Raw genomic sequence first — 24,746 nt, 5'->3', positions numbered from 1 at the left:
AATTGGCCTCCTGCAAAGAACCATACGACATGGCACACCTTATCCGCTCGATCATATTACCATTTGCGGTAACTATTTAAGGTGTAGTTGACTTGGTAGCACATCCTAGAGTCTTTGCTAACTCGGGATCCATGAAATTGTGAAGCTCTGTCAACTAAAATGTTCAGAGGTTTCTTGGAGTGATAACATGTCACTCTAATAGTTCTGAAACCTAGTGACCCATTCAATGCATGAACATAAATCTCCATTTGTTCTAAAGGTTGATTCACTTCTACTATCTCCATTCCTTCATCACCCATTAAATCCCCTCATGTTGAGTGTGGTCTTCCTCCAATTCCTCTACTTCTAGCAACTTAGCAAGTAAAGTTGTTTTTACATTTATGGCCTAGAGCATATTTATTTGGACAAAAATAACACAACCCTTGTGCTCTCTTATCATTCATTTCTTCTATGCTAAGACTCTTCTAGTGAACCCTTTATTGCTTACAGGACCTTCAACTGCAGTTGTTGACACAATGGTTTACTTTGGAATTTCTGATCACTAGTTCTCTTATAACTAGGTCCAGAGTTTGCTGTTGGGATTGACTATTGTTTATAGACCTTAGCCTTAGCAGTTAAGAGTGCTTCTTGCATCCTAGAAATTCTGTATAATTGAGATAACGTAGTTGGATTTGTCAATTTCACAATAAGGTTTAGTTCATCTTTAAGGCCTCCAATAAAGCAACTGATTGCATTTTCTTGAGAAAGATTTACCCTAGTCAATTCTTGTCAAAAATTGCTTGGTAATCCTTCACAGAACCAGTTTGCCTTATTTTCTTAATCTCTTCCATTGGATCATCATAATCGGCCCAAACCTTTCTACTAGAGCCATGACATATTCATTCCAAGTGGGAGGAAAAGTATATTGCATGTACCTCATAAAAGATTGATGCCACTGTATTGCCTCACCCTCCATATGTATTGAATTGCAGTCCTACTTTCTTATCCATAGCAATGTCGTCCAAATCAAAGAATTGATCAACTTTGAACAACCAAGATCTCATATCTTCACCATTGAATTTAGGAAAATCCACCTTTGAATACCTAGATATCCCTTGATGATTCTGGTAATTCATAGTTGTGTTTGCTCTAACTGCTTCTTCAGTAACTGATCTCTCTCTTGACATTCTTTCTCTTGAATTTCCAGCCCCATTAATCCCAGGTGAAGCATCTCCTCTATTTCCTTTAATATGCTCCTTCAACTAGGCAACAGTTTGGTCCAATCTCTTCAATGATGCAACTTCACCATTGTGGGTTCCAATATCCGAAACCAGTTTCTGCAACAATTCTCGTACATCCCCACCTTCTAGGGCAGAATCAGTGGAGATTTGATCCCCATTTGACCTAGTTCCTTTAGCCATTTATGCCGAGAATCCAACTGCTCTGATACCAATGTTAATGGAATTGCAGGAGCTCAATAGAACTCGAGGAATTATGTGCTAATCCAAGAATTATTCAGAGATAATTCGAGTAAACTAGCTATTGAAATGAAAGGAAGGAAATGGAATAGAAATAGAGTAGAGTAGTAACTATATTGTATTTTCATAGATGTCTCTAATAGAATGTATTACAAGTATTTAAAGGAAAGGAATCAATGAGCTAACAACGGATTAGAACAAACTGATTCCTAACAACCTGCTGACATGGCTAACTAACTAATGGAAACAGTTAACTAACTTTTAAATTTCAACTAACTGTTAACTAACTTTGTGACTTCAACTATTATAGACTGATTCATGTATCACTGTATGTGTTAGAAGTAACAAGTACCGAATTAGTTTAAATAGTTTAAATGTGCACAAACTGATTCAGATAACCTCATTCTCAAAAACGAACAAAAATGAAATAAACGCTTTGAAATTCAGAGTGCTTGATTTTAAGATGGTGGTACTATAGTAAGTATGAAAAGGAAGTATATATGCTCTTCTACGAGAAATAAACAATCAGCATCACATCAAGTGGAAACACAGACTAGTGTTGCATATATCTACAGACAACAACATTGTAATTATCTCCTATCTCAGCAAATCTTCTCTTTGCTCTTTGCGTGTCAGGCATCTAAAATATATGGTACACAAAAATGTCTGCTACATCTTTTTGTCTCTTCACATACAAATTTGGGGGCTTGGTTTTGGGGGGCGGGGTGTTGACGGGTGGTCAAGAATATGTCGGGGTCTTTATCTGTACGTTCTCCTTATCGGAAAAATAAGTTGGAGATGCAAAATTCTCACATTATATGTACAGTCAATTTGTATTGTAGTCGCAGCAAATGTGCCAAATTACTGTTTGATCAATATCGCGTCTAGTCGCCTTTTCCTTGCAGCATGTTTTAGTTTCTCAAGCGCAACTAATCCCACCTGCCTGACCCTCTCTCTGGACAAACCTATCCTGTTAAGCAAAGACAAGTAGCATTTAGAACAACTCTGACTCGTATGCAGTAAGGAAATATGTCAATAAACAGAACATGATTTGCCATATAGTAAGGTAATTTAGCATGATGAATTTCAGTACTAGTGTCGGAAGATGCTTGTGCAAACTTCCATGTTCTGATATGTGCCCATTTTGAAGCTTGATCAATCTGTGCATTTCTTTACGTTCCGATAGGTACTTAGTTGTTTCTCATTATCACATGGTGATTACGGCAACCTGAATACCTGATGTTCTTCACGTCTAATCCTATTTTACTTTGGATTCTAAGACATAACAGTCCTAAACTTCTAGAATATCCAAAAATAACCCTAGATAACATGTGAGACATAATGTAATTAAAGAAATACTTTTATCAAGAACCGCGTATTTTGGATAGGGTAAGTAATATCTGATTGCAAGTTAACAACCATGGATATTTGACTCTTACCTTTTACTAATATCCTCCCACGTGAGACATTCACTGTCCAGACCATAGTACAGTCGGATAATCTCCCTCTCCCGTTCCCTTAGAGTTGATGAAATGAGGTTGTTTACTTCATCCTGTAAAACCTAGAAACATCAGAGATAATATTTCTTGACCAGTATTATAAACTTGTGAATATGATACATTGTTGAAAGAGTTGGTAGAAGCCTATAATGGTACTTTTTTCTTTGAAGCAAACCTGATGAAAGTTTAAACATTTTAGTTACTAGTGAGTTTCTCATTACACACTGGCCTTCTAACTGACAGATTAGGTCTTCCTTCCATAGGAAATGGGGAAAGAAGATAAGCAAACCACAAGCATGACACTTGTGGCATCTAGAAATCTAGAAGAGACTCCTCAGACAACAAAAGTTTATATAAGGCAATGTATGTGGAACCCAAGCCTAGATAACGGGATCGGCAAGGCCTCAATTAACTGCTATCAGACAAAGGTGAAGAAAGTGTGTCAAGAGCCTATTTTCCCATGAGAATATGGGTTCGATTTACACTTCATTATGAGCTGATGTACCATTAGCAGAATTGTGATGCAGTTAAGGAGGATATATCTAAGGGAAATAATACTTGGCAAAGAATATTAGAATTGAAGTCCATTAGGAGATAGGACCATCTCTGGAGATACATCTATTAGAGTGCAACCACTACTTGTTTTTCTTCATTGGTTTGGTGTAGGGGGATAAACCAGCAAATAAAAATATTCCAGTAGTTTGCTCATGGAGAACTCTTTGCTTTGTGCCCCTTTTATATGTTAACCATTTTACTTGTGACAGCTAAGCTTCAATAAATTACCTTGAGTGCCCATACATCAACACCATGCCATGGGTTGTTCTCCAGGTGGTTATCAGCAATGTACTGCAGAAAAGAAAAGTTAAATAAAGTAAGGACGAAATGATGAAACAATGATCAGTAATGACGTGTTGACTGATATCAACTCAAATATTGAACAGATCGTCAAGGTGCACTCTTGAGATGAAAGACAGTGCTTGGATTATTTAGTAAAATCCAGAAAACTTGTCATACATTTTGTGAATATTTGGAGTTTGAACTTACACTATGGAGAGTTTCTCCGGGCAGACCATTTAAAGAGGGAAATGCTTCCCTGTCAAGTGAATACACCTTGCTGCTTGCCTGTAAAAAGAAATGTTTAAGAAACATCTTCTGAAAAATGAGCAGGACAAGTTTAAGCCACAAAACTATAATACCTCAGTTGCATTCTTGACTTTCTTATGGGACATATTAAGGGATGCAGCTATATTCTGGTGATCAATGGGAACACGAGTCAGTAAGAAGAAAACCGCGTAATATCTCAAAATCAACTTCATAACTGACATGAAAAGTATTTAAATTTCTCTAATACATCAAATTTTGACAGAACTTACATTTACTGATGGAGTTACTCCCTTCTCTTCAAGCCTCATCTTTGCATTACGGATAAGACCGAGTCTTTCATGCAGATGTGTTGGCAATCTTAAGGTTCTTGAATTCTCAACCAGGGCTCTGGAGACACCCTGAGCATGGGGCAAGAAGTTAGGAAAGGTCTTGATACTATTACAAAATTGTATCCAGATAAAAGACCTCTACGACTGGAAGGTGGACTGATAATTCTTGCCAAAATAAAAGAAAGATGAACTTAATTGTTTTGGAGAAACTAGAAGCAAGGACAGCACGAGAAATAATTTGTTGGTTGAATTTTTTTCCCCTCATTTTGTTGGTTGAGATTCTAGATAAACAATGACTGTACCTGGCGAATCCACCAATAAACGTAAGTTGAGATTTTGTATCCTTTAGAGGGATCAAATTTCTCTATCCCACGAAGCAGCCCAATAAGCCCTCCCTGGATGAAAAAGAAAGAATTTTCCTTCAGAGGTGCAAGTCTTGATTTCAAACTCTATTCATCAATGTACAAGTGCAAGAAATTTGCATATTTAACTTTTCATTGCAAAGTATTCGAGTCACCTGAACGAGATCAGCCATTTCAGCACCCATGTTATCATATCTTTGAGCAATCGACATGACAAGACGAACGTTGCTCATTGCAAGCCTTTCTCTTGCCAAGGAACACTCGATCAGTGTAGATTGTAAATCAGTACGGGACATTTTCAAGGAAATAGCAAGTTGATCATCAGAAGGCTCGCATCCCAATCTTTCCTTCAGCCTGAAGTTTTACATGATTTTGAAAGACACTAAGTGAGACATCTTTTAAAATCTTCAATAGTTAGGATTATTCTCATTGAATGATAGAATAGCAGAGCTACAATTACTGTATAAATCAACCCCGCTGTCTCAACAGCTCAACTACTTCTCGTGCAGGTAAAGTGGAACATGTTAACGATAAGGAAATATCTAGAATATCTTGAAACAGAAACTTTTGAAGTGTATAAAGTAAAAGGAAATAAATTATACAGGAAAAGTACACTATCCTTCAGCATCCAGCTTGGTTGTGCTTTCTCTTTTTTGATAAGACTGAGGACCTAACCGTATTTACCCCCAAAGTTCAATCCCGCAGTGGCATTTTTAAGGTCACAGTAACCTTCCACCTCACATGCTTTAATAAATGGTGGTAACAGTCTGACATCAAATTTTATGAAGATCATTCTGTTTTCGAAACAAATAAGTAGTACACACTACACAGAGCAGTCGGACAATCTCCTCGATAGATTGGTTCGGTATTTGATAATAAAATTAGTTTCATGAGCGTGCGTTTTGGTTGGATAACAAGCTAAATAGAGTGGGATGTATCCAGACAGGTTCTTTTAGTTCATTTATGTTCTTATACACTAGATTCTGTTACAGCTGTGATAGGCCTGGTTACACTTATGAGAAGAGGTATGAAGTTAGTTACCTGGATTTTTGCTCTTCCATAAAAAGACCAACTTGAATTTTTTTGGATAGTTGAAGCACTTCAGTGTGTGTGAGCAGCTCTTCGCTTACCACACCCTTAACGTAACCTTTTAAACGATTTTGAAGTAGATCAGGACCAATAATTGATCTCAGCGGCTTGGTTGCACTAGTAGGTGTAGCTGAACATTTTCGAACAAGAACTCTTTGTCGAGAATCCATTCTCCTCCGCCTAGCAGAAGTCCCTGAGCCAGTAATATGCATCTTCTTACAGTTCTTTTCATTTTGTGGCGAACCCGTCAATGCCTTCTCAATAGAAAGATTCCACTGCTTTTCAAGCATAGACTTTTGCAGCAAGAGGAGAACCTCCATTGAAACATCCTCCTCATCGCTTTCATTTTGCAATTGTTCGAACATTTCAAACCAGGATGGCACATCAGAAGGGTCGGATGCAATGTCCACGTGCTCTTTAAGAGCCTTGGCAGATTGTAATTTTCGATTGGATACACAACTAGGGCTATAATCTGATGACTTCCTCGCAGTGATCACATTCTTAACAGAATTAGGAACCTGATGGCAAGGCAAAGTATGATCACTGCTACAAGTTAGCTTTTCATTGAGATCCGAATAATAGAAGGAAGAGCTTAGGAGTCTTTTTCCTGCACTCAGTCCAATAACTGCTGTTGTGGCCATCATGAGGTCTATCCCTTTCTAACAATCCAAGACCATAAAATTAAAATAATATCAGGTTATGAACAAGTTGCTATGCTGATTTAATTTGTCTCCTTGATCACTTTGCAGCTTCCTGCAGGTAGCCTACAAGGGAAAACATTTATAAGTGAAAAAACAAAAGCTAATTCAAAAATAAGCAAGCAGCAGAAATCTGGACAAGCTTTCTAAACATTCAAAAAGTTCATTTTTAGCTTTGGATAAGCGGACTACATAGAAAAACACAGTATAGCAGAAAGTAATGAAATTTATCTTAGTTTCAGTGAGCTGCTACTTTATTTGTTATCTTAGTTCAATCATCAAGCATCTTACAGTGACCTGTTTAAAGTTGGAATAAAGCTAATACACTAATGCAAGATAAACTACAACTATAATCTTATGTATACTATACAGCTTGCATCTACACGTGAGGCGATCATTACGAGGGATCGAATTATCAGATTTGCATTCAAGGCGAACAATACGAGGCTAACAGATTGTAGAATTAATTACAGTGGGGCAAACAACCTGTAATTCAAGATGTTAAAGTGATCAGTGCCGCTTACATACCTACCTCAATTTCGCAGTTGAAGAGCTTAAAAAGAGACAGATGGTAAGTGACAACAATGTTGTTGGAATGGCGGTGAAAGAAGTTAGTTTGTTGCAACAGAAATGATATTCTTTAATATTGTATTTCTTTTTCGTATCTTTTATGTTTTTGGGTGTTTTTTTTTTTTTGTGATAATTAAATTGATGGAAGGAAATGAAAATAACGCGAGAGGAGATCAATAGAGAAGGGTGTCAGTACGTATTTAGTTTTGGATATTAGAGATCAATGCCCATTGGCTGGAATAGATATGCGGGTCCTACTTCGTGTGGTGTACATCTTCCTATTTTTGGGTCAGCTGTACACGTTTCCACTAGCTTTCTTTTTTCTTTTCTTGTCTTCTTTCCCTCAAGATTTCTAGATTTTACATACCACTAATCCATTATATATAGCTATTTAAAAGCTAATTACTGAAAGAACCTTCTGCAGTAATAACTAATAAGTGTCACCATGTGACCAAGAGATTATATGGTCAGTTCATCAATTTATTTTTATAAAATTGCAAAGTAAGACAGACTTGCACACATTGTAGTAGTCCATCTTTATTCGACTTTTCCTCGGACTCACTTGACTGACTGAAATAAATGTTTGTAAAATATACACATCATTAGTTAGGCTACTGTAGTTGCCTGGCCTTCTGGATATCAGCATGTTTTATTTCAAGAAGTACTCCCTCCGTTTTATAATAAGTAATGTTTTTATCTTTTCATTTTATTTCAAAATAAATAGTATTTCACATGATCAAGAAGGCGTTACATTTTGTTCTTTCAATTTTAGCCTTAATTAAGTAAAGAGAGTTTTACATAACAAAAAAAACTACTAAAGAACAACTACTTTTTGAAGGCATTTGTTAAGGATAAATTAGGAAAAATATATCTTATCTTTTAGGAGTGAATAGTTTTCTTAAAGGGTGTGTCCAAACTAAAAACATCACTTAATACGGAGGTAGTTTTAAAAAAAGAAACTAGGTTGAGGATCAGTATTGCACAAATCGAGGTCCCATCAACCACGTTTTATTTCTTGTCATCGTCTTGATGGGAGCTTCATATTTTATTCGGTGAGTCGAGGTATATTCCAAACCTGTCCAGTTTTTTAAGCTTTTTTTCTAGTTCCTTTTTCAAAAATTATCTCCAATATTGCAAAATTCACCAATGTTAAAGCCAAAAAGAGTTTTAACTCCCCTTCATGCTCTGTTAAATTATGCTTCAATAAATTGGTATTTTCCTTTTTCATAATTCAGATCTTAACATACTCAGAAGGCGTGATGATGTCTTTTTTATGTCTTGAAATATTGCTTAATTTTTACCAAATCGTTATTAAATTTAGCATTCCACTTACCAAGATAAGCCACAATATATCACAACAAAACCTGCAACAGGATCGACAATAATGTGCTTCTAACGCCTGATCTTATTGACATTAATTTTAACCATGCAAAACAAGCTTTTATTAAGATACTGGGAGAGATTTTGAAATGGAAAACCAAAACCAGAATCTATACTAGTAGTATCTTATTTTGATTTTATGCAAAATTAAAAGGAATAAATATTTGAAAAAGAATACCAAACACTATATATCTACTACAACCATCATATTTAGCTTATGCAGTGAAGATTGAAGTATGTATATTGCTGTGAATAAATACTCAGGTGCATATCAAAGGTCAATGTGATTCAAATTACAAATTAAGAACACGAATTCCACGCTTCTTCACGCCATTCCATTTAATATATGAGTACTCACATTGATGTGTTAAGAGGATATTGAAATAAATATCCAACTTACAAGGAATCAAGATTCCTGTTTTAGTTTTACAAAGAGATTGCTAACAAAATAAACCTTAAACTATGATTCAACACCCTACTCAACACAACCAAGCTTTGTTCTCAAATAAATAATTATAACCCCCTGGAGCACCAATACAAACATGCAACCCGGTTAGAGTTTTCTTGCAATAAATTAGATCCAGGGAGTTGACACCCATACCTTCTGGCCCTTTAGAACCGGAGGAAGCAGCAGATTCGAGATCCCAGAGATCGAGCATGGTGATCACAAGCAGGCGTGACCACATCATGGAGTTATAACCATTGACATTTAACCAAGCACTACAAAACGACATTCATGAGGATCTGTAACACAAGCCACTAAAGCAGGCTTTACCAGGTATTCCAATTGACTGGTCTGCTCTTTGCACTAATCCCCAATGAAGGCTACAAAAAGTTAAGCAATTCTTTTGTAATCTTTTCTTGTCCGGGAGGTTGGTGGAATGTTTGGAACAGGATTGCTACCTCTACGCCCTACAACAGCACAAAGGTTGTGGATGGAAACATATCAAAACCTATCCAATAAACTCTAAGAGTTAATATCCTGAGCAAAGAGAAAACTATTCGACTCTATATGATGCAACCAAATACATAAGGAAAAAAGAACCAAACCCATACAGAGAGACTAGTGAATCTTTACCCCATGATGCACCATTCCTTGGAGCAGAAAGTGGAGCATCCGTATTATACGAAGAATGAGATGACTGCGGCTTCGCATGACTTTCATTGTAATGAACAGCCGTTGTTCTCCCCTGGCTAAATCGGTGAAGAGGTGGCTGCTGTCCTAAGCGGCTTGGGGAACCTTGTGCAAAATGAGGCATCAAATATGATGGATTTGCCATGGTGTGCATATATGCACCATGCAGCTCATGATGACCTGAAGGAGGGCTTCCTACCTCTCCCGGTAAAAATGCTTGAGTTTGCCCTGTAGGTCTAAATCATGCAAGGAATGGTGAAAAGAAAGAACACAAGAGCTCAATTTCCCAAACAGGAGGGTGCATAAAGATAAGGACAGTTCAACAATTCAAGCAGTGCACATCCTAATAATGTCCATTTTCCTAATAAAGAAATTCTCAGACATAATACTTTAAAGTCGGAGCCACTAATACTTTTCTGTGCAACCTTCTCTATTTAAAAAAAAATAACTCAATACGTGACCCTACATGTGAAAAAAGAAAGGGGAAAAAAACTTAACTCCTCTAAGTTTCAGCACTTGCCTGGAAAACCATGCAGAAGCAAACTAAGATATTTTAGGACGAGGAAGCAAGCAGAAAATCCATTACAGCCCTAAGATTTGAAGCATGAAGTCAATCTTGTATCATAAATTTCAGCAATCAAATTATTTTCAGCTATAGTAGATACTAGATGCGAGTGCCTAGAAATCAGAGCCTCCAGTATCATAGAGACAAACAAAAAAAACTTATTAACTGCCTTGATAGAACATCAATTTTTTCCAGGAAGACATGATGAGTTGGACATCAACAAAGAAAAGGGACGTGAGGACATTTAACGGTATTCCTTCAGAAAAAATTAAAATTAAAACCTACCTCTGAGACATACTGGGATTCAGATTAGAGATGTGGTTTGGTCTTCTCACTCCAGTAAATGGTTCTTGAGAGACGACAGATTGACCAAGATGCATCCCCTTGGAGAATTCACTTGTTAAGTTGCTCATTTCTGGGCTATCTTCTTGCAGAAGCAGTTCTTCACTGGTTCAAAGACAAGGCCAAACCAAACACGTTATTACACATCACATGAACTAGGGATTTACCCAAAAAATTTAGACATGAAAGAGTACAATCCATGAAAGAAAACAACAGCAGAAGCCAAGGAAACTTCATGAAAGAGGTTTTGACTTAAACCAGCACAGAAGACAATCGTTTCTTGTTGAACTACACCTATTGAAAAAGATTTTTTTATTATTTTTTTCTTTTAAAAAAAAAAAAAAGAAAAGGAAAACATCGATAGTGAAGAGAATAAAATTGACAAGTTAGAGCCCGAGATGTCAAAAACATAGAAAGAGATATATTAAGGATACAGCTACCACCTTGTGTCAATGTACTCTCTATGTATCATTTCTCAAAAGGAGGTCAATTTATTAAATAGTGCATCCCCTTAATTTACCTATAATTGGGATCCCAATCGCCTGGATCAGGCAATGAGTTACTAGCCTCAGGTTTATCAAGAACACCCTGGGTTCTCTGGAATTGCATATGCCCACCTGGCATTGATGAACTCGTAATATTATGCGCATTATTAGAGTAACCAACATTCACGCTGCTTGATCCTTGCTGTCTGGGGTTTGAGTTACTGTGTAGATGACCAAAAACCGGAGAATTGGCTTGGCTAGAATTGTTGCCATCTGCAACCTGCCCTTGCCAGTGAGAGGATGATGATATTTCTTGAGACTGATAGCTACCATGATATCCCCACCCTTTTCTTCTATTATACTGGCTACCTGCTGCCATCTTCCCTAAAGGTGATCCATGAACACTACTCCTCGATGGTGACGAAGGACCATAATTTCCTGGAGAACCAGCGGAGATCTGACTATACATGCTAGGAGGAGTGAACTGTGAAGGGCTCGTTCCAAGAGACATAGGAATAAAATTTCCTGGGCTGACACCAAGCCCATTCCCATGCGGGAGCTGCTTGAATCTCCTGGTGTCTGGACTGCTCCCAAGAATTGATACACCATTCTGTGCATACAGATGCATCCCTGAGGGACCCGCAGGCGAATAAAATGCATGAAGATTACTGCTATCACCATAACTTCCATAACTACTACCAAGCGCAGCACCATCGTGGTAGCTACCATGACTTCCTAGGCTACCATAGCTACCTACATGTGAATATTGCATGGCCTGATGATAATGAGGGCTGCTCTGCACTCCAACTCGATTCCTGCCAGAAATCTGCATGACAATGAAAAATCCTTTGCATAATGTTACTGAAGATAACAAGTAGGCATATTTAATTGTGTGTATATACAGCAGTTTGCTCACATTAGGAGATAGACCAGCAGCAAACCAATGGCCTCCAGCTGGGTGATGATCCACCTTAACATTCTGAGAAACGGACTGTAAGAAAAAAAAAAAAAAAAAAGTCAGAAGATTAGATATCATTCCATATACCCTCATCTTCTGAAAGCCCATTATCAAGAAAAGTGCATCAGTACATCTGAAGCGAAGTGAAGAGGATGCTAAGTATTTAGAGAAACCAACATGAAATTGTGAACTTCAATTCATACATAAGCATAGAGAGCAAAAAGCTCAGCTCAAGTGATCCAGGTCCTATGTCAAACAAGGATGAGCATAGGGCACACCAATGAAGTAAGCTAGAGAAAGAAATTTAGAATTCATGTTGCAATCCACAGTTACTCCTACAAACTGGACTGACAAGCATATAAAGTGGATATAACAACACTCAAGATCATATAGATTTAAAAAAAATCCTGGTAGCCCAGAAAGGATCCACTCACCAGTCGAGGTGTCTCCGGTGCAGGTCTATAAGGACACGTGAAAGGCTCCCCAGTCACAAAAGGATGCTTTGATGCCTACAGCACAATATTTGAATCTCTTAAAATATGAAATCTGACAAACTGACATAAGATGCTGAGGATGATTGTTAAATTTCTCTCTCTTATCAGAGATCAACTTTAAGGGAAGTTATTTCCCCTCTATTCCTTACTAATGATGCTATCTGGGGACATTTGAATCTCAGTTACATCTTTATAATTGCTTTTGTAGGAGTAAGATGCACGAGACTTCTCAAAATTGTGAAATTCAGTTACTTCCATACCCCTTTCATAAGAGAATTGAAGAAGTTTATAATATAGCCTAAGATTTCTATCATTGATCAATGTAGCTTATTCTGTTTAATATGAAAAATGGAAATGAATAAAGATGTCTAAAGAGAAAAGAAACTCCAAGTCCAAAGAGAGGGGGTTCTGCAGACATCTAGATGAAATAACCTGGCTGATTTCACCTTAAAAGAATATCCTGCATCCTGCTACACAGTTAACAAAGCATTGCAATTCATCTTCTAATATTTTGTCCAAGTTTTGCCCTAACATAATTATTTGTCTTAAACCTATCTGATTAAAAATGACTCATTTTCACAAAATAAAAGCCTTACTGAAAGTTCTTATTAATTATTTCTAACACAGGTTCCCCCCACAAGATTTCTCCAAAAGCATGATGACGGAATGACTTTATACCAAGGACATCACAGTAACAAGCTCAAGGAAAAACCTCCAGCAAAAGCAATAAGACTGAGTACCAATTGGGGAGCACACAACTGCCTGTGTTACAAAGAAACGCATTCAAGTAGTCAGCTGCTTTATTTAACTAACAATTAAGAATTCGTTTGGCCAACTTGTTGCATCAAGAACTATCACTCATTTTCAAATGATTTTACATTGTTCACAAAAATTTATTTCATACAAAATAAATCCATAACAACTCCCGCACTGAACCCACGGATGCCTGTACTTTCTAGTTATGCTTCCTGCCTGATTCCCATCCCTCAATCCTCATAGTCACTTGTGTCTCTCTGTCAGCCTCACCAATCATCAATGGTCTTTGATTTGATTCGTATTCCAATCAAGAACTTATTTCTTAAAAGGCTCAGATCCATTTCCTCTCGATGACTGATTTTGTCTCAAACAAGAGAAAAACTTAAGCATAAAATCCTATTCTTGTAGATAGAGAAAAGATGCTCCCTGTGACAGTAGTTACAATGTTCTTTTTTTTGATAAGGTAATAATTTTATTAACAGTTGGGGAAAAGACGCCGTACACAAGCCGTATACCAAAAAGAGAGAATCTACACCAAAACATGATTCTCAAAAAAGGAGACCCAATTTTCTATACAAACAGGGGTCTCATGGGAACACCAAAAGCAAACTAGAAACAACAGACTATTTTGCAACTTTACAATATCTAGTTCCACCCCTTCGAATGCTCTCCCATTTCGCTCTTTCCAAATAACCCATATCAGTGCTAGCGGGGCAACCTTCCAAGCCCTAGGACTCCTCTTCCCCTTTCTGTAACCCCAACTATACAATGCCTCCTCCACTGTTCTCGGCATCACCCATTGCATCCCAAACCAATCAAGAACCACCCTCCACAGTCGATTAGCCACCTGACAATGCAACAAGAGATGATCCAAATCTTCACCCGTACTCTTGCACATGAACCACCAACTTACATGGTTGATCTTCTTTCTCAGGTTTTCTACTGTCAATATCATACCCCTTGCTGCCAACCACGCAAAGAAACACACCTTCCTCGGAACCCTGGGAACCCAAATAGCACGATGAGGGAAAATACATTCATCTCTCCTTAATAACCTTTCATAAAACGATTTAACAGTGAATAAGCCAACTCTACTCTCTCGCCAACTACAATTATCCGATCTATCAGTAAGAATATTCTGTCCATACAGTAACTCAACCAAACTATAAAATTCTTGCAGCTCCCAGTCCTGAAAATTCCTCCTGAATCTCAGATCCCAATGAACTTCCCCCTCGTGAGGCCTCACAATTTGTTGGACTGTCATCTCTCTTTGACAGGACACTCTATATAAGTTAGGGAAAACTACCCTCAACTCATTCTCCCCACACCACTTGTGTGTCCAAAAACTAACTTTACCACCATCTCCAACTTTGAAAGAAATGCGTCTCCTAAAGTCTTCCCACCCCTTCATAATACTCCTCCATAAGCCGCATCCAAACGGTGTTATGATGTCTCTAGTCCTCCACCCACCTTCCATAACGCCATACTTCTCTGCTACCACCCCCCTCCAAAGTGCGTTCTCCTCCACCCCAAACCTCCATAACCACTTCCCTATCAAGGCTTTGTTGAAGACCCCAAGATCTTTCACACTGAGTCCTCCCCATACCTTTGGAGAAGTGACAGCTCTCCAATTCACTAAATGAAACTTTTTAGAACTATCCGCTGAATCCCATAGAAAATTCCGCTAAAGTCTTTCCAGCGTTTCTGTCACTTTACAAGGAGCCTGCAGAACCGACATGAATAAGTGGGGATGCTAGACAAAGTGCTCTTAATCAATACTTTCTTCCCTCCTTTAGATAAGTATCTCTTTTGCCACCCCGCTAGCCGCTTCTCAACTCTTTCAATCACCGGATTCCACACCGCTAAATCTTTGTTTGAAGCACCCAACGGAAGACCCAAATATGTGGTAGGAAGCGTGCCCACTTTACAATTCAACACTTGTGCAATCTCATCCATATTAACCACTTCTCCTACCGGAGTGATTTCACATTTCCTAAGATTGATCTTGAGGCCTGACACAACCTGAAACCAAATAAGTATCTGTCTCAAGTAATCTACCGGGGAGACCTCAGCATCACAAAATACCAAGGTATCATCCGCCAAATAAGAGATGTGAAACCGTCACATTACTGTGTCCTCTGAATGAAGCATCAAAACCCTTCAAAAAGCCTCCAGTGACTGCCTTATCAATCATTTTGCTCAATGCTTCCATAACAAAAATGAATAGCATAGGGGATAAAGGATCCCCCTGTCTTAACCCCCTCGAGCTCCCAAAGAAACCGCAAGGACTCCCATTCACCAAAACAGAAAACCTGGCACTAGAGATGCAAGCATTCATCCATTTCCTCCACTTGTCCCCAAACCCCATCTTTTGCATTGTGAAGTCTAGAAAGTCCCAATTCACATGATCATAAGCTTTCTCCAGATCCAACTTACATAAAATTCCCGGCTCTCCTTTCTTCTTTCTAGAGTCAACCACTTCATTCGCCACTAAAGCTGCATCGAGGATCTGTCTTCCTTCCACAAAAGCATTTTGAGAGGAGGATACTGTCTCATCCAAGACCTTTTTTAGTCTATTAGAATGCACCTTCGAGATAATCTTAAAGATGCTACCCACCAGACTAATAGGCCTGTAATCTTTAATGCTCGTCACCTCTTCCTTCTTCGGCACAATAGTGATGAAAGATGCATTAAGACTTTTCTCGAACTCTCCAGTTTCATGAAATTCTGCAATGGTCTCCATCACTCGCCCTTGACTATACAACGTTCTATAAACAACTACTAAAGAAAACTAAAGAATTTTGACTTTGCAATTCATTATGTTGCAATATTTAACCACCCAAAATTAATGATCATAGAAAAATAAATACAGCATGATGGGGAAGTTATCCTCACCAAAGATATCGTTCAACAAAAACTAGAAAGCAAATCATTTTCTACAAGTAAATACTAAGCAACCTGCATAGGTGACCATCGCTTAGCTGGATCAAACTCAACAAGCCCCCTCAAGAAATCTATTAGTGCTAATCGTATTTGACTCTCTGCAACAATAAAGTTTTGTCAAGCATCAGAAACTCTCCGGAAATATGTAAACATCATCCACGAGTATTTATTTATATACTGTATTTATGCCTTGAAAAGTATGACTTCCAACCTTTAATACTATCTTCCGCTGCCAGAGTCTTCTTGTAAGGATATTTTCTGATGATTGCCTCAAGGTTCATGTGATTGAAATACTCCTTCCCAATTACTGGCTTTTTTGACTCTCTCTGAAGGAGATGCAATAATACGTTATTAGCGGCTGACAATGAGCTGATAATTCCAGACTATATATGACTTGTAGAGAAGCATTTATAACTGACGTAGCCATTCATAGAAGAAAAGAATCAATCTCTACATGGCGCGATACAGTTCAATTAAAACTATCAGAATTTTCAAGAGAGGTTGTTTGGTTGACCCTTCTGGGATATCTCATACTATAATTGCGCTTAAAGATAGCATCCAACACAACTAAGCAGATAACGTATGATTTGCACGGAGTGACCCCGTTTCATAATTTATTAGTTTTGAATTTCATTGACTTACAGCTTCATATTCTTCTTCTGTCAAAGCTTGATAAACACTAGATCTGCTCATTGGACCTGGTCCACACTCTTCTTGATTAATGTTCCCAACAAACTTGAAGAACTTGCCGGTATTTTTGGCTTCCTTCAGTATGTAATCAGGGGGTTGCCCCCTGCACAAAAAAAATAAATTGTATTCAACTAAGCTAATGGAGTTGATACATGAAAACCTGAACATATTGCAACATAATGAACAGAAGAGCAAGCCACAATGTTTCCTTCATAACCAAACCATGACCGAATCGACTAGCATGGAAGATATAACAGTTTTCCTTTTTAAAAATGGAAGATATAACAGTTACAGCGAAGATAAAGGCATCAGCTTGCCAAGCAAGTGCACAGCTGGTCAAGGAAAGAGTGAAGACAAGAATCTTAACCAGTTGGGGATTAAGGGCTTGGTATACAAGCATCAAGAAGATAACAAGACCTCGTGACACCTTCTCTGATGAGCATGTAAGCTAACATGTTTGTGATCCCACAACGGAGCCATGTGCAGGGTAAACATGTAAATGATCCTACACATATGACATATCTACTTGGGTTTCTAGTGTTGAGCATCTTCACCAATTTAAGTAATCTCCAAAAATGACTTATTAGAGACAGGAGCATTCTCTTGAAATAAGCCATTCCAAAGTTTTCTACCAGAAATTTACCCGACATTATTTTAGTATTTAGGTTTGATTCTGTTCTGTGAGTTACTAAGAAATGCAAAATGCCTTGCAACGGGGTCAAGCTTTCCTATTTTCTTATTCAGGCTCTCTCAGTATAACCCATCACATGCTCCCCTAAGGCCCTAACAGGATGATTAATTCAATCTTCTCGAGAGAAATCATACCATCTTTTTACTAGGTACATAAAATCATCAAAACAAGGTAACTACTATAGTTTCCCACTGAGCCAGCTACTCAAAATCAGCCATAGAGTATCCAAGTTTTGATATCATAACAGTCAGATTTCCTTGTTAGAAAACTAACTGTAAAAACAATAAACAAAGACAAAAAAGCAAAAACGATAAGGTTGGCTAGCAGTGAAGCCAAGACATATGCACAAACTGATTATATTGGAATTGTGAATATATAATGGAAACCATTTGCAAGATGAAATAGGAGATTCCTAAGGCACGGGAAAGAAGCTTACCCAAGTATCTTTATCATTCTCCTCAGAAGATCAAATTCTGAAGCTCCTGGGAACAGCGGAAGTCCTAGAAATAATTCAGCAACTATACACCCAAATGACCACATGTCAATAGCAGTGGTATATCTGAGAAAGGATTAAGGTATACAATATACGAAACCATAACAAAACCAAACGACAAGGTACAATACTACATTACAAACAACGACGACATACCCAGTGAAATCCCACAATGCAGGTACAATACTATATTGAAATGAAGAAGGAAAAAAAAAAAAAAAAAAAAAAAACGTAATTTGTGATTGTCCCAGTATGGTAAAAGACTGCAAAGAAGAAAGCTCTTTGACATATATCTTCACAGAGGACAAAACCGCTCGCTTTGAACATCGTAGTAAAAGTTTCAAAAACGATGAACTTCATAGTTATGGAAGGCTAAGGCAGGACATGGACTTACCTCCATTTTGAAAATAATGACATGCTTCTCGTACAATTTATCTAATTAGAGAATGCCCACCTGATGGTTTGTGATTCTGGTGGCAAAATATGAGAAACTAAGCACGTTTAAGACAAAGGGACGGAAAGCATTCAAATTATTGCCAGAAAAAGCTGAACGGAAGACTTTTCACTATTAACTGAAAGCCTATGGAAGTTACTATAAAAAAATTTCCACCCAGTGACACATGCAGTCAAATTCTGAGGCTGCACCAGGTCAGCTTCCTGCAGGCACTCTTATAAGAAAACAATGAAGAGAGAAAGTAGGATCTAACTAATAACTCAAGGATACTGATATCCAAGGAGGACTTCAGGTGACCGATAGTACCGACTCTGCAAAGAAGATATTGGTAAATTAAGAGATATCAGAGCAATCAAGTAAACTTGAATATAAAGAAGCAACAATCACCTGGATATACGAGTAAACAGTACGATCCTCCATGCATGCTGATCCAAAGTCTATAATTTTTACTTCAGCTGGCTTCACACTGACAAGATGCAAGAAACTAAGTGAAATCAAAAGGAAGTGAAGCACAATGGTATCTCCGACCTTGGTATCAGAGAAGCTTGCCTTGTGCATAAAAGAATGTTCTCAGGCTTCAGATCGCAGTGAATTATACCAGCATCTTTCATAAGTGCTAATCCACGCAATATCTATACACAACGAAAGTCAAACTTATTATAGTCTTTATTACACAAACAGACGTGGTCATCACCGGAAGTTCTACGTTCAGACCAGCAACTGGTTACCTGCTTCGAAAACAACTGGACAATGCTCAATGACAATCCTCTAAAATGGTTTAACTTTATAAGCTCATACCTGGAAATTAGAAATTTAAATCAATCAGAATGTTGAGGTCTGTAATTGATTGCAGATAATCACACGGAACATTTAAAATGCTGCTTCTCCCGCAACTTACAGATTTGTGTCAAGCAGTTCAAAAGCAATGCACAAGTGACGTTGATATACAAAGTAATCATAGATCCGGACAATATGGTGCTTATCATCAGGATCATACTTCTTATTTAACTGGAAAAAGAAAAAGGAAAGGGAGCTAATGATATCCGCATCAACTTTACTGACAGCACTGAAAATACAAAACCAGCTGAGTGATCTTTACTGTTGTCAGGATAGAAACTTCAACAAGTGCTTGTTGATAATAAGCTGGTTGATTCTTGATGACCTTAACAGCAAGAAATGTATTTGTTTCATCAACCGAGCACTTAGCAACCTGACCAAAAGTTCCATGACCAAGCATGTCCTTGACTACATACCTGCATACAGTGAAAACAGTACAAAAATTAGTCCAACTTGTGACAAGTGAGAGGATTTACGAGGAACTATGACTAGAATGAAGTGCGTAGGCTTGAAAGAATAAAACTTTAGTTATCATCAAATTGCTTCATGGGAAAAATCATAAAAATGATTTCCCTCTGACTAGAAAAGCACTTCAGATTAATCACACAGCAACACACTTACTCATAAACAAGAGAAAAGCGTGCACATTCATTTCATTAAGTAGATAATCAAATATTTTATTTTTCTCATTTATATACATTAAAATCTTGGAGAACTATTCAGATACTTCTCTTCTTTTACTTTTTCAGGTTAACCCTGCAAAGGCAAAGCAGTTTACATAAATAAAGTGCACTTGACCAGAAAGTAGATAAAAGTGTACAGCAAAAAAGTATTCAATTGCTATAATGAGAAAACTACCAGCATAATATTCTGATTTACCCAAATTGGAGACTTTTGCAGGGGAAAATCTAGAAAGAATCCCTCCTCTCTAAAGGTGTTGCATTTCAACCCTCGCAAAGAGCAATTAGGACCCAAAAATACATGATGGAAAATTGTGTAACAGGGAAGAAATAACCAACCTTCTCTTTGTATCCAAATTAACCAACTCAAGATTGACAGAAAGAATGAGGTCTGAGTTTGCATTATCGTGGCCATCGTTCAACACGCCAACCGATGGGGACGTCAGGAATCTCTTTGGATTCAATTCTTCAGAGTAATTGAATTGAGGATTGCAGATGCGGTATGTCTCAACAATATCTTTAGTTAACCTTACCACCAACTGCAGTTTTGAGATCATGGTGTGATGAAAAACGCTTTATTAATAATTATACTTAAGACTCCAGGGGCTTCATTAAAAACTATAAAAGATAATGATAAAGTAAATTGCAAAGATGCAGAAAATATTTCCTAAGCTCACAAACTAGATGTATTTGAAAGTCAGATGTAAAAAGAGCGAAGGTGGAATAATATAGTTGTAGAACATACAGCGATCAAATGACCATGTAACCTCTATATCATCTAACTGAAATGTACACACCAAATGCAGTAAATGAAATATTCTACACAATGTCATTATTGAAAAAGAAAGAAACTAGTATCCCCCGTTTCAATTATTATGCGGCGTCGATTGACTGGGCACGAAGTTTAAGAAAGAAAGACAGACTTGTGGAACTTGTGGTCTTAAACATGCCATGATATTTATATAGCTATAAAAAGCATGACATTAAGGAGAAAATGAGAAGTTTAAAGTTACACTGTCTCGAAAAAATAGAAAGATGTCATTCTTTGTGGAATAGATTAATAAGGAAATAGTGCCACATAAAATGGAATGAAGGAGTATTTATCTCAGAGTTTTCCATACCTAAGTAAAAATTTTGGGATAAAAATAATGGCTTACATTTTCTCTTCATCAATTTTTAATTTTTTTTAATTTTTGAAAAATAATGGTAGCATCAATTATTGCAAACTTAGAACAGAATTAACCACCTAAAATCCAAGTATTAAGCACTAGAACATTGAACCAACAGGTACTTGCGATCAAAGTTTCCTCAAACATTCTGATTTAGTGAAAAATAATGGTAGCATCAATTATTGCAAACTTAGAACAGAATTAACCACCTAAAATCCAAGTATTAAGCACTAGAACATTGAACCAACAGGTACTTGCGATCAAAGTTTCCTCAAACATTCTGATTTAGTGAAAAATAACTAGGTTAAGCTACAAGTGATGGGTATTTGAGTGAAGTACACTATAATAATAACTTAATAAATAACTCTATTTAACTTAAATAACCAGTATGATAATAGTGATGATATCCAACATCATTTCAGAGGAGAAGTCGGGGAATTTATAAATAATATCCTGGAATTGAAACACTCATAAATATGTGCAAAGGAAAAGTGGCAAGTTAAAATCCTCTTATCATGCAAAGTCTAAACAATCATCCTCCATAGTCTCCCCAAAACCATAACATCTTTCTTTTTTCTAACCTCAACCCACCCGCCACCCCCCTCCACCGAACCTCTGAGGTTTAAGATGTACGATCATATCCCATTAACAAAAAAATTAAACCCTACATCTTGTCTACCTTACTCATCTTCTTCACTGAGATTGCCTTCCTTCACATAGATCGCTCTTCTATCGCAATTCCAATGGCAATTTCTCTAACAATGTCCTGTTAAAGATTACCAATCTTCAAATGTGCAGTTATCCCTCTCCCCTCGAGGAGTTGTTACCGCATTCCAGCATATAAGGTGGAGCTTCCTATCACTATTCATGTCGTCTGACAAATAGTTTGATCGACTTCTCTAGCCTTGCATGACGGATCGAAAATAAGAACATCAAATAAGTGTGAACTCTTGATATTGTTTTTCTGATCAGGTGATTCTTCTCCTTTTCAAAAGAGATGTTTTTTCAACCATTCCATTCTTCTTTCGAGTTTCTAGATAATTGCCTAATAAAGTTTGTTGTCCTTATATTTCATCCCAACACCCAAATATTTCATTTGGAATTCAACAACCTTATATCCTCCAGCTCAGGAACACATTTATATTGTGCATACTCCACCAGATCACCTCAAACTTCCGCGTGTTGATTCGGAGGTTGCTGGTCACCCCTTAAATAAAACCAGGAACCAAAAGCTTGGATTGTCTCACTTCATCACAAACAAATAAGCATCTGTGATGATGGACTCCCTCCCTTAGCCCCTAGTACTAGCAAAAAAACCAAATAGAATAACATTCATCATTATGGAAAATATAACTGTTGAAAGGCAATGATGAATTAATTTTTTCCATCTGTCCCCTACCCCTATCCTGTGAAGGAGATAGAATATGAAATTACCATACCATACACCTTATCAATATCCAATTTGGACACCAACCCATCAATTTGGATCAACAGCTTCCTTTGCCATAAGACTAGTGTCTAGAATATCCCACTTCTAAGTGTATCCCTTACACCTTTAAATCTCGTAATAAGTACCTTCGGAATAATCTTGCAGATACTCCTCTAAACTAATAGGTTGATAATTCTTGATGTCCATAGCACCTCATAAGGATCAAGACAACGAACAAAGAGTTGAAGTTTCACTTGAAAGCACAAGTGCGGTAGAATTGCTCCAACAACCTATATCATCCTCTTTTTAACTTCCAAAAACAACGAAAGAAGGCAAGAGTTAAAACACCAGGCACAATGCATGTTCCCAACATTGCTTGCGCACTTTATCCTCTTCACAAGGCCGCTCAAGAGCTTCCTTTTATTCAAATTATTTCTATTGAGGATGACTGCTCCATTCTATATTCTCTTCATAGAGGGACCAATAATATTAGTATGTTTTCCATCCTGAAGCTTTCACACTCCAGCAAGATCTTTAGTTCTTATGGTAGTCCTTGCATACCATTGTCTGTCTCTCCTGGGCCTCATAACAGCTTATCAATTTATCTCACTTATTCCTTATTCTTGCGGGTGATGATGCTCCACGTGAATAGAAGTGTAGAAAGCAGTGTTCTAATGAGAACTCTATCGTATTTGTTGTCATTTCCTTTGTAATCTTTCTCATGCTTTATGCCGCTAAAGCTATTGGTAACCACCATGGTGCGTGTTGCAATTGGTTCCCAAAGATGTCCTCCATTTTACATCTCTCCAACGTCACTTTCCCTTTGCTTGCCAGTTGATGTAGCATTGGAAGTTGGAACCACTGCACGATAACCTCAACAACAGCAACCCAGTTTCTATAAAGCGTCTTAAAATGTTGATGACTCTAGTTTTCCTTAATGTTCGGTGATATGTATTTCTTCTGCGAACTTACGAACAAAAAAAAAAGGTTCTCTTAAGATAATAGTGTAAAATTATCGGTGACATTCAAGAAACGATTGTAGATCTCCTATGAAGTCGACAATTCTAAAATAAGGAATCAAATGTGGAGTATCATTCCACAAAGCACTATAAACGGGAAAGAGTCAACTTAAATGTTCTAAGGCCAAACTTTACTCCAAAATTTTAATAACGGAATAAGGTCAAAAATGCCCTTAAACTATGCGAAAACGAACAACAATACCCTCCATTATTTTGGTCCTAAAATGCCCCTATTGTTACTTAATTGGGTCAAAAATGCCCTTTTTCTAATAAACGTATTGTTTCTTTTCTTTATAAAAACATTATTTTCCTAATACAAATATTGTTATTAAAGAATCCTTTTCTTGTTTTTTCTCTTTTAAAATCCCTAAAAAAGTCGGAAGTAATCCTTTTTTCTTCTAAATCTCGTTTTATCAATTAAAATAGATTAACTCCATGTATTTTTAACTGATAATATAGGTCATATATATAAGATGTAGTAACACATCATTAATTTTCATTTAGATGACGATAAAATTCTTTTTCCTAATAAAATGGGAAATATTTTATTTCTTAATCTTTTCCGAATTGAAGTAGGATAAGCATTTGCTAATACAATCTTGGTTTATAGAGATAGGTGGAAACCAAATATGCGAGGTTATCCCTCTAACCTAAGGAACTAACTCCAAGCAAAATTGCTCATCAAGAGAATACTAGGAATAACTAACACGAGTTTACCTGTTTGCACAGTCATCTTTTGTCGAAAGAAAGGGCTACTTCAATAAGCATGTTCCAATTGATTCAACGGAAAAGGCTCAAATATGTCATTGAACTATCGGAAATGGCTCATTCATGCCATTCGTCAATAGATTGGCTCATTTATGTCATTGAACTATTGAAAATTGCTCATTTATGTCATTGAACTATCGAAAATTGCTCATTTATGCCACTCATCAATAGTTTGGCTCGTTTATGGCATCGCCCATTACCAAAATGACTCATCCATGCCATTTTTCATTAACGCCGGTTTTACAATACCAGATATGACACGTGGCCTCCAACTAGATTATGGTTGTGGGTAGGTAGGGTGTATGGGTCGGATTTTTTATTAATTTGGGATTTAAAATTGGGCTGGTTTA

General features: G+C 37.3%; 2 protein-coding genes across 8 annotated transcripts; both read right to left on the bottom strand.

Annotated features, from left to right (window-relative positions):
• Positions 1-1,939: 1,939 nt before the first annotated feature.
• LOC132056237 (RNA polymerase sigma factor sigA-like) lies at positions 1,940-7,210 on the bottom strand. Of its 4 annotated transcripts, none has more exons than XM_059448335.1 (10): positions 7,071-7,210; positions 5,793-6,604; positions 4,907-5,105; positions 4,692-4,784; positions 4,330-4,458; positions 4,153-4,206; positions 4,001-4,078; positions 3,740-3,802; positions 2,897-3,018; positions 1,940-2,427 (listed from the first exon to the last, which is right to left on the bottom strand). In XM_059448335.1, exons 2-10 carry the CDS (start codon positions 6,482-6,484, stop codon positions 2,319-2,321), a joined length of 1,539 nt encoding a protein of 512 aa, XP_059304318.1. In that variant the 5' UTR covers positions 6,485-6,604; positions 7,071-7,210; the 3' UTR covers positions 1,940-2,318. The 4 variants fall into 4 exon arrangements, with proteins under 4 accessions (XP_059304318.1, XP_059304321.1, XP_059304319.1 ...); XM_059448338.1 differs by having other exon boundaries at positions 2,897-3,009; XM_059448336.1 differs by having other exon boundaries at positions 7,067-7,207.
• Positions 7,211-8,788: 1,578 nt separating this feature from the next.
• Positions 8,789-20,583, bottom strand: LOC132056236 (dual specificity protein kinase YAK1 homolog). 4 transcript variants are annotated; one of them, XM_059448334.1, is made up of 17 exons: positions 20,351-20,583; positions 19,594-19,747; positions 19,393-19,502; positions 19,223-19,292; positions 19,044-19,126; positions 18,882-18,960; positions 18,765-18,805; positions 17,984-18,106; positions 16,809-16,959; positions 16,378-16,492; positions 16,182-16,264; positions 12,408-12,482; positions 11,932-12,006; positions 11,051-11,841; positions 10,474-10,635; positions 9,545-9,859; positions 8,789-9,441 (listed from the first exon to the last, which is right to left on the bottom strand). In XM_059448334.1, exons 1-17 carry the CDS (start codon positions 20,566-20,568, stop codon positions 9,435-9,437), a joined length of 2,652 nt encoding a protein of 883 aa, XP_059304317.1. In that variant the 5' UTR covers positions 20,569-20,583; the 3' UTR covers positions 8,789-9,434. The 4 variants fall into 4 exon arrangements, with proteins under 4 accessions (XP_059304317.1, XP_059304316.1, XP_059304315.1 ...); XM_059448333.1 differs by having other exon boundaries at positions 8,789-9,400; XM_059448332.1 differs by having other exon boundaries at positions 9,567-9,859.
• Between the last annotated feature and the right edge of the window lie 4,163 nt (positions 20,584-24,746).

This window comes from Lycium ferocissimum, chromosome 5 (genome assembly GCF_029784015.1).
Source record: "Lycium ferocissimum isolate CSIRO_LF1 chromosome 5, AGI_CSIRO_Lferr_CH_V1, whole genome shotgun sequence".
NCBI classification, from domain to species: domain Eukaryota; kingdom Viridiplantae; phylum Streptophyta; class Magnoliopsida; order Solanales; family Solanaceae; genus Lycium; species Lycium ferocissimum.
The sequence above is the reverse complement of the archived record's forward strand: the minus strand, read 5'-3'. Positions and strand labels throughout refer to the sequence as shown.

Bases quoted from the DNA above. Each gene is read 5' to 3' on its own strand.
- LOC132056237 (XM_059448335.1), bottom strand. From the start codon at position 6,484: ATGATGGCCACAACAGCAGTTATTGGACTGAGTGCAGGAAAAAGACTC. The intron at 4,207-4,329 runs GTAAGTTCTGTC...ATTGATCACCAG, and splicing joins GAGTAACTCCATCAGTAAAT to AATATAGCTGCATCCCTTAA. The intron at 3,803-4,000 runs GTAAGTTCAAAC...TCTTTTCTGCAG, and splicing joins CCGGAGAAACTCTCCATAGT to TACATTGCTGATAACCACCT.
- LOC132056236 (XM_059448331.1), bottom strand. From the start codon at position 20,568: ATGATCTCAAAACTGCAGTTGGTGGTAAGGTTAACTAAAGATATTGTT. The intron at 18,107-18,764 runs GTATCCTTGAGT...ATCCTTTCTCAG, and splicing joins GAAGTCCTCCTTGGATATCA to ATATACCACTGCTATTGACA. The intron at 9,860-10,473 runs GTAGGTTTTAAT...TGCATGATTTAG, and splicing joins AATCCCAGTATGTCTCAGAG to ACCTACAGGGCAAACTCAAG.